The 14,981-nt window shown below is 33.9% G+C and overlaps 1 protein-coding gene and 1 non-coding gene across 2 annotated transcripts in view; one reads left to right on the top strand and one right to left on the bottom strand.

Moving 5' to 3' along the window:
• Positions 1 to 14,716, top strand: part of SGPP1 (sphingosine-1-phosphate phosphatase 1) — a 36,060-nt gene extending 21,344 nt beyond the window's left edge. The window contains exons 2-3 of the mRNA XM_032624711.1: positions 5,416 to 5,505; positions 12,268 to 14,716. Coding sequence (XP_032480602.1) covers positions 5,416 to 5,505; positions 12,268 to 12,819 — 642 coding nt within the window. The 3' untranslated portion in view covers positions 12,820 to 14,716. The remainder of the gene's footprint in view (positions 1 to 5,415; positions 5,506 to 12,267) is intronic.
• LOC116750252 lies at positions 824 to 951 on the bottom strand. Its single transcript, XR_004348950.1, has one exon. It is a non-coding gene; the product is annotated as a small nucleolar RNA SNORA61 (small nucleolar RNA).
• Positions 14,717 to 14,981: the final 265 nt, after the last annotated feature.

Here is a 14,981-nt window from a genome sequence, read left to right as displayed (position 1 = left end):
AGATGGAAAAGTGGCTGACTTTGTGGATTCATGAGATGATAACTAATTAAAAAAAAGAAAGCATAGTGGACAGCATCGTTATAAAGCTGAAAGTCAATGAAATTATGTTACCCAGAGTAAGGAAAATATTAAATTCTTCTCTTGTAGTACTGACTGGCCTGCACATTTCAAAAGACTATACAGCATGAAAAATGTTAAACTTGCAATAATCCTGAGTCAAGATCAAGAGGCTGTGGGAGAATCTTTAGGTTGTCTGCTAAGTGTTATTTAGGAAAAAGGCTATGTGGAAAAGCAGGTTTTCAATGCTGACGAGACTGGCTTATAGAACTATTTCTCCAATTCTGTCAGTGTTTGCTTCAGTTATTTTTGGGCTTTGTTTGGTGCAAATGTGTTTACAATCATTATATCTTCTTAATGAATTGATCCTCTTATCAATACATATTGTCCTTTGTCTTTGGTAACAATTTTTGACCTGAAGTCTGTTTTGTCTGATTTTAGTAGTGCCACATAGTTCTCTCTTTTGGTTACTATTTGCATGAAATATGTTTTTCCATTTGTTCACATTCAACCTATTTGTGTCTTTGGATCCAAAGTGAGTCTCTTTAGGCAGCATACAGTTGGATCGTGTTTTCTTATCCATTCTACCAATCTCTGCCTTTCATTGGAGAGTTTAAACCATTTCCATCTAAAGTAATTACTGATAAGGAATGACTTTTGACATTTTGCTATTTGTTTTCTGTATGTCTTTTACTTCTAATTTCCTACATTACTGTTTCTTTTGTGTTTGAGCTTTTTATAGTGTACCTTTTTTTTTTTTTTTTAACCTTGTTTTAAACTAGCCCACATGCTATATATAGCAGACGCTATGAGCACAGCTTCAGGACTACTATTCCTCCTTTTACGACCACTGAGACCAGGGTTCAAATCCAATGGGAAAGGGAACTGGAGGGTTATGGCATACCATTTTGATTCCCTTCTTATTTCCTTTTGTGTATATTTTTTAGATACTTTCTTTGTGGTTACCATGGGGATTACAATTAATAACTAGATATATTTTGAAGGTATAACTGACACTTTTAATGGATTGGATGATGGGTATGAATGAGGAAGTCAAGGTTAACAACAAGGTATTTGTTGTTTTTTGAGGAATGGAACAGTGGAGAAGTCATTTGTTAGGAAGGAGATAACCATAGGAATTTAAGCTGGTCAGATGTGGAGACGGCAGAGAAATCAGGAGTTCAGATTTAGTCATGTTACATTTGAGATGCCTGTTAGACATTGATCACGTAGGCAGTTGGATAATAAAAGTCTGAGATTCAGGAGACGTGTCCTGGCTAGAGATGGAAATTTGAGTCATGAACATATGGATTGTATATAAATCCTTGGGACTGGATGAGATCACTAAGGGAGTGAGTGTAGATTGGGAAATGGGCACACTAATACTAAAGAGTTGTGAATAAAGGGGAGAACTAACAAAAATGACTGAAAAGGAGTGGTCTATGTATATTTTATATATTTGTAATAGATTCTGTCATTTCTTAGGAAAGGATAATTCCACATAAATCTGTTTTTTTTCCAGCAATATCTAAATGAGGACAGTGGTCCTAAATATTAGTGGTCCTAAATTTTAGAGACAGTTTAACATAAAATAAAAAGGTAGTTATAATTTGGATATTCTTAAATATAAAATAAGTGTGCCAGATGAATTGGTTATTATGCATAATCTTCCTCCCCCAACATGATCCCACTTGAGGAATATTACTTTATCTAGTTTTTCTAGGTGGTTTTACTTTTTTTTTTTTTTTTGGCGGTACGCGGGCCTCTCACAGTTGTAGCCTCTCCCGTTGCGGAGCACAGGCTCTGGATGCGCAGGCTCAGCGGCCGCGGCTCACGGGCCTAGCCACTTTGCGGTATGTGGGATCTCCCTGGACCGGGGCGCGAACCCGTGTCCCCTGCATCGGCAGGCAGACTCTCCACCACTGCGCCACCAGGGAAGTCCGGTTTTACTTTTTATAGTCATTAAAATCTGTGATCTTTTTTATCTGCTTAAAAGATTGCTTGATAAAATACTTCTTTGCTTTGATACTGTAATTATACTGAATTCTGTTCTGTGGGGAGCGAATGTGAAAGTTATGTAGTAAGAACTGAATCAGGTCTTCCCCCAAATGTGTTTCTTTCCACAAAAAAAATCTAGGGAAAATATTGTGAAGGTAGAGACTAATTGCTTAAAAAAAATCAAACATCAATAAAAAAAAATGACTTGTTCTTTTCCCAAGTAGTCATCTTACCCCAGTGAGATCTAAAGGTGCTCTGGAATAGGGGAAAAGCTTCCGCATCTAGCTTGTTTGTATTCCTAACTCTCCCATTTAAACACCTTGGAGTTAGTAAACCTGAATAAAGGTGGATTAAGTTAAATTCAGTTAACTTAAAATGCTTCTTTTTGCCTACCTTCAGTCCTAGCTTTTGAGAGTTAATAAATGAATTTTTCCTCTATTGTGTAAGAGAATTCCCACCAATAACTTTGTACTTTTTTACTTCCTTATGGGGTCTAAGTGAAAAAAGAGGAAGAAGAAAGACGCATAGGAGACTTTTTTGGTGGTGGTGGTAGTTTTTACTTCTTTGCCTCTCCCTTGCTATTAACAGTTAAAAAAAAATTAACAGAAAAATTGAAAATACCTGAGTGCCTGCTACAGAGACAAAAGCCACTGTTATCATCTCTCACCTAGATTGTAACAGCAGCCTCCTAACTGGTCTTCCTGCTTCCACCCTTGCTCCCTTATTGTCTAATCCCATGACACTGCTCTGCTCAAAACCCTGCAATGGCTCCCCATTTGATTGCCCACAAAATCAGATTTCTTACGGAGGGCTCTCAGGCTCTGGTTGTCATGACCTCTCTCACCTCTCCTCCTACCTGCTCTCTCTGTTCCAGCCACACTAGCTTCCTTGCCAGTCGCATTTCCTCATTAAAGACTTTGCTCTACCTGATCCCACTCCCTCATATATGTTCTTTCCTCAGATACCTGGTTGGCTAATTCTCTGACTTCCATCCAGTCTTGCCTTAAATCTCAGCTTGTCAATATAAAGCCTACACTGACTATCTTTTAATACTTTAACCTGCCCCACTCACACTCCCATACTCCTCATCCTATTTCTGTTACAGTTTTAATTATGATAGGTGTGGTTATGCTCTGGTAATGACTTAACCCTGAAAACAGCTTAACAACAAAAGCTTATTTCTCATTTGTGTTTCATATCCATTATGGGTTAGCAAACGACTCTGTTCCACTTAGAACCTTAGGGACCCAGGCTGATGGAAGTTTGCCCATCTTGTGATGCATCTCAACATGCAGCTTCCAGCGTCCCATCTGTAGGGAAGAGAGAGTTCATAGAATGATTGAAAGGGGCAGAAGTCACCTTTTTCCCAGTTCATTGTCAGAACCAGTCACATGGCCCCAATCTAACTGCAAAAGGAGCACAAGGAATATTTGGTGAAGATTACTGTTTCAACACCTGTTCTCTTTTTATTTCTCCATAGTACTTATCATATTTTATTGTATAATTTGTATATTTTATATAAAATGTCATTTATATATTTACATATTGTATAATTTGCATATTTTGTTTTTATTATTTAGTGCCTTTCCTCAGCAAGAATTTAAAACTTATTCTCCTAGAAAACCTCACTACTTACAGCTTCTTGGACACAAGCATTTCTTCATTTGCTCCTGCTGTTTGTAATGTCCTCTATCTTTTTTGCCCTGTGCTCCTTTTTCCTCTAAAGAGTAAATCCGACTTATCTTTTGGGACAATTTGAATCTTAATCTGGGAGACTCAACTAACATCCTTAAACTAAGTTAAAGGCCCATCCCTTAGACTCCCTCTGAATTTTTATTATACTCCTATCATAGCCCTTAACCTCCTTATAGGGTTACATGTCTGTCTGCCCCATTAACCAAGTTCCTCATGCACATGGAAGAATGTCTGGAGAAATACATGGGGCCTAGAAAAGAAACTATGAGGATCCGAATAAGGACAGTATAAGTAGGGTGAAGAGATGACAGAATCAAGAAATATTTAGAAAGTAAAATCAGCAAGACTTGCTTATTGGTTGAATATGAGGGATAAGGGAGAAATCAAGGATAATTCATACTTCTCATTTAGATTATGATACTTCCAAGTGAAATAGGGAATATGAGAGGAGGAACAAGTCTAAGTGGTGGGATGATGAGTTGGGTTTGAGGTATAGTATGTTTAACTCCATAAGGATCTCAAGATGGAGATATGTGCAGGGGTTGGCTAAATGGTTCTTAATCCAAGGACATGGATAGGTGTTCAGCATGCTAAGCAGTAGTTAAAAGATAAGAAAAGGTGAGACTGCCAATAACTACTAAGGGCAGAACCCTTAGTTAAACTAACGTTTAAGGAACAATTAGAGGAATCCATGCTCTTGTGCAGAAAACACAGAAAAAAATAGGTGGTGAAAGGGGAACCACGAGAGTGTGGTGCTGTAGAAATCAAGGTATTTAGACTTTCAGGAAGAAATATGTGGGCCATGTTAAAAGCAGTAGAGAAGTCAAATCAAAACAACTGTGTACTAAATCTTGACCACTCTTCTTGCAACGTTACTTAACTCTTTCAACTCCACTTCTCATTGAACCACCTTGAATTCTTATTGAATTGAACTATCTCGGCTTCAATTTCATTGAGAAATTTGAAGTTATCAGGCACACGCCCATCCATCAATCATTTCCTCCTTCCGTTTAATATCAGGAGCTTCAAAGCCAAGTCTGATACCAGTGTCATTAATACTAAGAGTTGTCTACATTTTAAGTTTTTTCCCAATTTATGGCTTTCTGCTCCGAGTATCCCACCACAATTTTTTGCAATAAGGTTGCCATTTGAAATTTTAGTGGAGGGGCAAAAATGGACAACAAATTACGTGATGCTGAATATCAAAAGGAAGATGTGGAAATGGCAAATAGCAGTCAGTCACTGATGGAAGTGAGAGGGAGATAATGCCTCCTCCCCAAGGGAGCAATGATATTCACCTGGACCAGATTCAGGTGTTATTCCAGAGGCACTTTCATTTTGGAGCTACAGTAAAAGTATGTCTCTTACTTGTTTTTCTTCTGTAGCATACCAGTGATTGAATCTTTACTGTAGAAGCAAAAATGAGCCAGTTCCCACAACGAAGATTGTAGAAGCATTCCATTTGATTCATTTGTTCATTCATGTAAAAGTATTTCCTGAATGTTTGCTATGTGCCATGCTTATGGTTAGGTGCTGGGAATACAACGGAGAGTAAAAACCACATAGTTCTTGTTCTCCTGGAGTTTTGTAGTATAGTGATTTTTTATTTGCTTGTTTATATTTAACCTAATTTATTTAACTAATTTTACTTTTTTTTCCCTTTAGTATCCTCTTATATATGGACTGATTCTTATTCCCTGCTGGTGTTCTCTAGTTTGCCTAAGTAGAATTTACATGGGCATGCACTCCATTCTGGTAAGGAAAACATTGTGTTCATAGAGCTTTATTTTTTTCTGAAATCGACAGGCAATTGTATAATTTTTACTCATTTTCAAACTTACTGGAAACCTAAATGAGAAAATATAGTTACTGTAAATCTTCTTTGTTTTGCAAAAATAGAAACAGGATGCTTTGTAAAGTTTTAATGTAGTTATCACGTATTTCATACAAACAGTTCCCACAATAACCAAGTATTATACTCAGGATAACATTTCTCCCTCCTTCCATTTTCACTTTTCTTTTCTTTCTCATTCTCTTCTATGCCTTTCCTACCACTGAGTCAAAACCAACAATGTAAATACAGACACCAAGGAGCTCTACTTAAAAGTGAGGACCCAGTGACTAGAAGCTAAATGAACTTAAAACTGTCCTGGTGCCACTTGTATTTGAATATTAAACTCTAGTTTTCTTCTCTTTCCTGACAGTATTTTAGGGCTTACATCAGATATTTTATTTTGAGAATGCAATTCAGTTTCAAAAGCAGCAGCACAGAGACCCTGTACTCTTTCAGCCAACCACGCCTACTCACTTCCCTTCCCCTCCATCCCATTGACATTTCCTAGTTCTGGCCTGTACCATCTCTTAACCAGATTACTGCAGCAGCTTCTTAATTAGCAGCCCTACTTCCAATAAGATACTGCTCCGTACAGTGTTTAGCCTCCTGTTGTAGTTTACTGTCCAAAACACAAGTGAGATGCCGTACTGAATGACTTATGTTTCCTCAAATGCAAAGGGTGTTTCATATCCCAATACCATTAGGAATGCCTTAACCGCCACACGGAATGCCCTTTCCCTTTTCTTTGCCTAACGGACTATCCTCTCCTGTTCTTCACGACACACAAAAAAACATTATCTCCTAAAGCCTCATTACCTTCCCCATCTTTCCTTTCTCAAGACTGGTTAGATAGCCTTTCTCCCAGAGCGTATTGAACATAATTCTGGCATAGCACTTATGCTAAATTGCTATTGCTTTTTTCTTTATCTTTCATCCCCTCTAGATAATAAGCAACATGAGAAAAGTAACTCTCTATCCCTTGCATTCAGTGTGGTGTCTCTTACGACACTCTGTGAATGTATTATGTATTATCTTGTAGATAAAGGATCAGAAGAAAGATGGAGAGATAGAAATGAATTCATGGAATCCAAAAGTTTATAATAGGTTATATAAAATTTTTCTTGTCCTTAACAAGTTCACATTTTTAGACTTTTCTACTCATAAAAGGGTCTCATTAGCTTATTTCGTAGCTGTAGAAGTATTGGGTTTCTACTTCTTCCTCAGATTGCTTGCTTCCAGCAGCTGCCCCTTCACTAGTAAATTTCCAGAAGTGCCAAATGCTATGTTAAGAAGCAAGCTATTTGTGTTTTATTTTTTATAATTATTTATATTAATGCAAATTATGAATTGGCATATAATTCTGTCTTTGACTAATCTCTACTAGTTTTATAATAGACTAAGTATCACATTTTTATATCAAATCTTAGTCACAAGAAAATGTTTTCCATCTCTGTGCCATGTTACAGTTATTCCCTTCCACTACTAGTTAGCAATATTGCACCTAAAAAACTAACAAAAGGTTATGCATCTATGAATGATAATATTATCCCTAGATTCATTATCATCATAAAAGAGGAATAAGAATCTTAATATATTGAATATGTAATCTCAACCATGCTGTTCTTAAAAAAAAGGAAATGTATAGTGAATTAATTAAATATTCAAGCTGAGTTCAGTTCTTGTTTAGCTACTGGATAACATCTGTTCTTGAATCAGCTGAAGTAAAAACAATATTGATGTATTATTTTTCAAATCATGAGTCTGACAACCAAATCATGAGTCCGATAACCCTCGGTCTTTTTTTATGGCCGCACTGTGAGGCTTGTGGGATCTTAGTTCCCAGACCAGGGATTGAACCCGGGCCCCAGCAATGAGAACACCAAGTCCTAACCACTGGACCACCAGGGAATTCCCCAGCCCATCTTTTAATTATTCAAAAACAATCTTGTCCCATAAAATGTCTTTATCAGTTTTATTCTGACTAGCTACTGAATTTTATTATGTATAGCTTTGCAAGTTGTTTTCCTTTTAAAAGTAAAATCACAGATGACTTGCAAGCATTGTAAATTATGTTTCTGTATTATAAGCACAATTATTCCTAATCAATAATATATTGGTTTTATCATTTGATAATTGATATATGAAATTATAGTCATAATAAACCCCCCTTTTTATATTATGGATCTAATATAGTCCCACAATTTTCACTTTTTCCTATATTTTAATGCTTCAGTAGTTACCTGCATTTTGAACTATTTTCTTAATCATAATTTGTATCTTCATCGTTTATTGTGAAATTACTATGGAACTATAGGCAGAGTATGCCCTAGAAGTTGCTCATAGGTGCTTAGATGCCATATTATCTAAGCAGATGTCTTTATTAACATTAAGAAGAAAGTTCTAATAATGTAGGCTAAATAATTTATATTAACAAGCACTTTGTTGAGTATTTTCCATATGCTTTGTTTTTATTGTTATAACACAAAGAGCAACACTTAAGTTTATTTTTAACATTTGCCTACCTTCCTAAATAGATTTTCTTAATCCCCAGAAAAGTAGAGGAGTTACCACATCCATTTTTCCTCTATTTATTTATGTATGTATTTGTTTGTTTGTTTATTTATTTGGCCGTGCCATGCAGCATGCGGGATCTTAGTTCCCCAACCGGGATCAAACCCATTGGGAGTGCAGAGTCGTAACTTAATGGGGAAGTCCCCATTTTTCCTTTATTCATTATCAAACCTAGCTCTAAAAATTTCTTGAAACACAAGCCATTTTTAAATTACTAGATTAAGTACCTGACAAATTACTGTTTTGTTTCTACATTAGTAAAATTATGAATATGTTATAATTACATTTACCCAAAATTGTACTAAAAGTTTATTTTTCTGTATGTGGAAAGTCTTTTTAGAAAGGTATTATAAGATCATAAAGTAGAATGTACCTCTCAAACCCATTTTTATAACAAGACATAAAAATCAAACTAACCAAACAACAGGAAAAATCCTGAAAACATGTTATAGAGAAAGATCCAGAACAGTAAACACTAAGAGTTTTAATAGTGGTTATTTCTGGGTAATAATTACTTGTTATTGTTTATCTATATTTTCTAGTTTTTCTGTACTGAACATGTATTAAATTTGAATTTTAATTAAAGATAAAAATTTCAAAATCCATCCCTAATAATGCCTTTATAATCAAGGATTGCATTCCAATAATGCATTTTGTTAGAAACCCTGTTGGCATCACTGACACGTTGAATTAGAAGCAGAACACCTGAAATATGTTACAATTTAAAAAAAACAACCCTAGGAGCCAGCAGAAGTCTTGAATTCTAGCCTCAGCGAATCACTAGCCTCTCTAGTTTTATTTACTGATTGGAAGAAATGAAAAGGAGACAATTTCAGATTTAAAACATAAGAAATCTTTATTGAATTTATGGTATTTGATATCTTCTACCGTAAATTTGATAACCATGAACATTCCATTCAAATGTGTAATTATTAACTTTTATGGCATATATGTTATCTATAATTAATAAGTATCTAAAATTATTTGCTGTTTCTTTTTGGAAAATTTCCTACTTTGAGTTCTTTATGCTACCTTTAACGTCAGCTTTTCTTTATTGCATACTTTGTGCTGTAATGCTTAAAACCACTTACACATTTTAATATTGTACATTAAATTGATATTACAATGATAGCCACCATGTTTATGTCCTGAATTCAATCATTCTTCCTTCTGGTTCTGTAGCATGGAAATTAAATGTGCCTTTTTATCCAGGATAATATTATAAATAATTAATAATTCAATCAGAAAAGGAGGCAGATTTGTATAGAGACTTGTAGCAATCTAAGTTTATTATTCATAGAGCTATAAAAGAAAAGAAATATTGGATGTTTTATGTCATACTGAAATATACATCTAAAAATATAATTGATGTGTTATCATATATATATATATAACCATGTAAATCAGTAAGAAAAAGAAAATCCAAAGGAATAGTTGCCTTAAAGACACAAATATACATTGTATAGAAAAGGAACAGTCCATAAACATATGAAATAATGCTTAATTAATTATCAGGGAAATGCAAATAAAACATCAAGAAATACCAACAACTGATGGGATATAAATTTCTATAAACATTTTGGAAATTTTTTATTGTCTTGTAAAATTGAACGTGCACATATACTATGATTCTGCCATTACATTCCTAGGCATATGTCCTGGAGAAACTTTCATAGACCCATATGGGAACATAAAAAGAAAGAACATAGAGGCATTGTTTATAATGCTGCTTGGTTTAAGAATATATACCAATTAAGAAAGCTCAACATTACCAATGAACTAATCCAAAAGCTGAAAACATCCTAAGTGACCATCAGTGAGAAAATAGATAAATTGTATAACCACACAATAAAATATTACATGGTTGTGACAGTGAATGACCTATAACTACATATGATGAATGAATCTTAAAAACTTAATGTTAAGTGTAAAAAGCAAATCAAAAGAGACTGCTTACTGCCTAACATTTTTATAAAGCTCAGAAAGAAGCAAAAGTAGATAATGTTTTGTTTGGAGATATGTGATAAAACAGTTTTTAAAAGCAGGTATTTATTCAGCTAATACTCAGGCTTATGCAGAGTGATAGAACTAGGAAACAGCATACCAATAGATTCAAAGTACTGGTAATATTGTAGTTCTTTTTGGGGCAGTGATTTCCTAGATATTCTTTTTGTAATTTCACATATACTTTATGTATCTTATTCTATGTACTAACTATTACATAATAAAAATCTTAGGACAGAAAAACATTAAGCAACTACTCTGGTGCTTAACTGTACTGAATGCTGTTGAGAAGTAACCATTGTTTTGGGCAGCATAAAGGTCACTAGTTAGTATCCATGAAAAGAGTGGTTTCAATGCAGTGATGAGTTTAGGAAAAAATAAGAAGTGAGAAGGTGGAGGCAGTGAATATAAGCAACTCTTCCGATAAATTTTTCAGTGATACTAGATCCCAGGGTTTCGTTTTGTTTGTTTTAAGGTGGAAATTCTGAAACAGTTTTGTTCATGTCAGGAATGATTCAGAAAGGAAAGTTCTTTTAATAATAGTGTTATTTCCTCCAATAAACCAGCTTCTATTTTCTACCCAGTTGTTTGTACCTAAAAGTAGGAGTAGGAGTCATTTTTGATCCCTTTTTCTTTTGCTTCTCTCTTACATTCAGATCATCACCAAGTTGAAGTTCGTCAACTCTAATTTTAAAATATTTTACTAAATCCATCTATGTACGTCTCTTTATATGGACCATATCTAGAGTGAACCACTACAGTAGCCTCCCACTAGTGTCTCCTGTCTTCCATACTTTACCCCTATAATATATTCTCTACACAGCAGATGAAATGTTTTTCTATAAATATCCATCAGATTTTATTACACTCCTACTTGGGAATCTTTCAGGCTCCCTATCACTTTTGAAATAAAATCTGAACTTCTTACCTAGCCTACAGGGGCCCTATCTACATGATTTGACATCTGTCTGTCTCTTGGATCTCATATCACATCACTCTTCTCACTATTTGAGCCACACAGAATTTCTCTCAGTTCCTTGAACTCACTAGGTTCTTTTCTGCCTCAAGGCCTTGGCACTTGGTATTCCGTCTACCTGGGACACTTCTTCTTAGATCTAAAGATAGGGCTGACTCTTTTTTGGAATCAGATTTCTGCTCAAGGGTCACCTCCTCAGACAGGTTTCCCTAATCACTCTAATAGGGTCTTTCATCATTCTATCCCATTGTCTTGTTTTAATTTCTTTATAACAATCTGAAATTGTAATATTTATCTATTTTTTACTCACATGGTTATTGTCAGTCATCCCCACTAAAATGTAAGCTCTATGGTGTAGGAATCTTTTCATTTATTAAGCAGTGTATCCTCAGCCCCTAAAATAGCGTCAGGCACATGTAGGTACTCAATACGTATTTGTTCAGTGAATAAATGAATGAATGGGAAAAGGAAAAACAGGCTTTGTATCCTCTTTAGTCATGGAAATAATTATGTATTTAAATGTGTGATTATTATATTAAATGCATGAAGATGAAGTCTTTGAAAAATAAGTACAGTTGATCCTTGGACAACGCGGAAGTCTGCACAATCAAAAATCCACCTATCGTTACAGAGTGCCCTTCATAAACTTGGTTCCTCTGTATCTGCAGTTCCTTTGTATCAGGAGTTCTGCATCCTCAGATTCAACCAATGGGGATCATGTAGTACTGTACTACTGTTTACTATTGAAAAAAATCAGCAGTTAAGTGGATCCACACAATTCAAACTCATGTTGTTTAAGGGTCAGCTGTATATTGTTTTCCCCAGAAATCACTACATACGTTAAGCATAGTTTATTGTTCATTTGAATATACATTTGTGTGTAGCATATATGTATTAATTTGTAAAAGGGCAGAGCTATAAAAGCATAATCATTTTATTATCATCAATGAATCTTTTTAGTATTATTAAAACAGCTTTTAGTACCTATTATATAAAGTTTACTTTAAGAATGTGACATATTTAAAAATGTACATTTATTAACATTGAAATGTGAAATATATATATATATATATATTTCCTTAAATGCCAAAAAAGTATTATACTAAACAACTCTACCTTCTTCTTTTCTCAGGATGTTATTGCTGGATTCGTATATACCATTTTAATCTTAGCTATCTTCTATCCATTTGTGGACCTGATTGACAACTTCAACCAAACTCACAAATATGCTCCATTAATCATCATCGGGCTTCATTTAGCCTTGGGGATCTTTTCTTTCACTCTAGACACTTGGAGTACATCCCGGGGAGACACAGCTGAGATTCTAGGAAGTGGTGCTGGGATTGCATGTGGATCTCATTTTACCTATAAAATGGGTCTAATATTAGATCCTCCTCTGGATATATTACCTTTACCTAGGCCCCCCATTTCAGTGACTCTGTTTGGAAAAGCCATATTGCGGATTCTCGTAGGGATGTTGTTTGTACTAGTAGTCAGAGATATAATGAAAAGGATCACTATTCCTTTAGCCTGTAAAATCTTCAATATACCATGTGATGATGTTCGAAAAGCAAGACAGCACATGGAAGTTGAACTTCCTTATCGGTATATTACCTATGGAATGGTTGGTTTCTCGATCACATTTTTTGTTCCTTACATATTTTTCTTTATTGGTATCTCTTGATGGAGAAATATTGTTTACGATAAGAAAGGAGGGTATCAGTTACTGATATCTAAAACCATATTCTAGTTAAAAGCCAAATCAGAGTTAGGCTTTTGCAGGAATTTAACTTAAATAATTATTTAAGTAAATTCATAGGAGTCAGTGCATTTTATCATTGCACATCCAGTTATTGTTTTAGGTGAGCTGAGCTATTTCAACATTGAGAAAATGATAAGTATCCATTTGGAATGTTCATGTAATATTTGGAGAGTTTTATGCTGTTATGGATTCAAGTTATATATAATATATATTAAGGAACATAATATATAATTATGTATCTAATATATGTTATATATAAAATAATATACCTAAGTTTTTTTTAAACCATGGGGGTGTATTATAAAATCAATAATAATATGCAAACAGTTGTGCCTGTGTATTTGGACTTAATACAGGTATGTTGTTATTAACAGATACATTTAATGTTTATTTACTATGGGAGCCATTTCCTAATCAAATTGCATAATTACTAGACCAGAATTCGTATGCTACCACATATTGATTTCCTGCCTCTTTTTATACTGCCATCACCTTTCATGTTACTCATGATGTTGAACATAGGAGGCGTTTTTAATGGACCAAATTTTCAGAAAAATTAGTTTTTGAATTCCTTTTTTTTGTTTCCCAGTTCTGTACACTGTGTTGAATGTACTTTATTTGCACTTGTTCTGGACATTAGTTTAATAATTCAGGTACTGAATTTTATTGCTTGCTAATTGTGCCTTTCTGTTGCTGAATTAAGAAATGCCATGTATACTGTGATATAAAAATAAGACTAACTTTATCTTAAGTTACATGTAATCAGACAAATATTTTAAAAAATATCTGTCAAGCTAACAGGGCTAGCAGTAAACCACCTTCAGTTCTTTAGCCTTTGTTTAGAAAGAAATGTGGAATGGACTAAACTTTCTCACTAATTTATTGGGAACCTAAATGGATAAATATTTCCATTTTTGTAGGTATTTTTCTGTGCATTGTAAGTTATAGGAACAAGATATATTTTTTGTACATTGTCTTGATCATTTATACTACAGGTAGATATTTCCAATGAATGGAACTGTAATTGAACTTTATAGATGGGATAATGCACATTTCATATGTAAACAAACCATTTTTCTAAATTATTTGGAAATGATTGGGTTTAGCAGTGTTAACTTTTAATACCATTTATTAGCTACTGTGGTAAATTATAAAATTTTAAAGTATCAGTATTTTAGGTTCTATTATTGTTTTCAACCTTTTGTTATCTTCATGGTGGAATATTTGAGTATAAATATTAAACTATTCTTTATTCTGTTCGTGCCTTTATATTTTGAAGTGTAATTGTAATTAGGTTAACATTATTTGTAGTAAGTTTTTCATAAAGAAGAGAATTAACTTTCCATGTAAATGAGCATCAGGTATGGAATTACTGACTTAGTGCAATATCTGTCTGATTATCCAGAGGTATCAACTTAAGATGTTTCTATTTTGGGCAGCATAACTATTTGAGCTCATATTTTTATAATTATGATTGAGAATTTAGGGACGTGGTAATTTTTGCCAATAGTGAATCTGATAATTGTAAGTAAAACAACTAAATTTTTGACATTTACCTATTAGTTAACAGAAAACCAAGGCACTTAGGAACATATCGGTACGTTGGAAAATGTGCAAAGAACTTTTCTTTCAAAATGTGTTCACTGAATCAAATTTTAGGGACTATTTCCCATAATTTGAGTATATGCTATCTTATTAATTTTTATATCTAGCTTAAAAGGTATTCAAAAATATTCCATTTCTTTGTGATTTATTATTTTCTGTCCTATGATAGTTCCATGCTAAATGTATTTTAAAATAAAAGCCAAATTCAAGATTGGAGGGTGTTTTGTTTGCCTTCTATGCATTTGTTTCTGTATTGTCTGGTAGAGATTTATAAAATATATCTAGTATTTTCATTCTAGCAGTCTTTTCCTGTGAAGCATTTTATTCAATATAAGTACTGTTTTTAGAAATAGAAGACATTGAAGAAATTCTTTAAGGTTCAAACTGCTTTGGACTCTATATATAATCATTCTGACACTGTACTTGTAGTGAAAAGTTTCATAACTTTATTTTTAAAACTTATGCATAAAACATGTTTC

This window comes from Phocoena sinus, chromosome 2 (assembly GCF_008692025.1).
Source record: "Phocoena sinus isolate mPhoSin1 chromosome 2, mPhoSin1.pri, whole genome shotgun sequence".
NCBI lineage: Eukaryota > Metazoa > Chordata > Mammalia > Artiodactyla > Phocoenidae > Phocoena > Phocoena sinus.
Note: the sequence above shows the minus strand (reverse complement) of the source record. Positions and strands in the feature narration are given on the sequence as shown.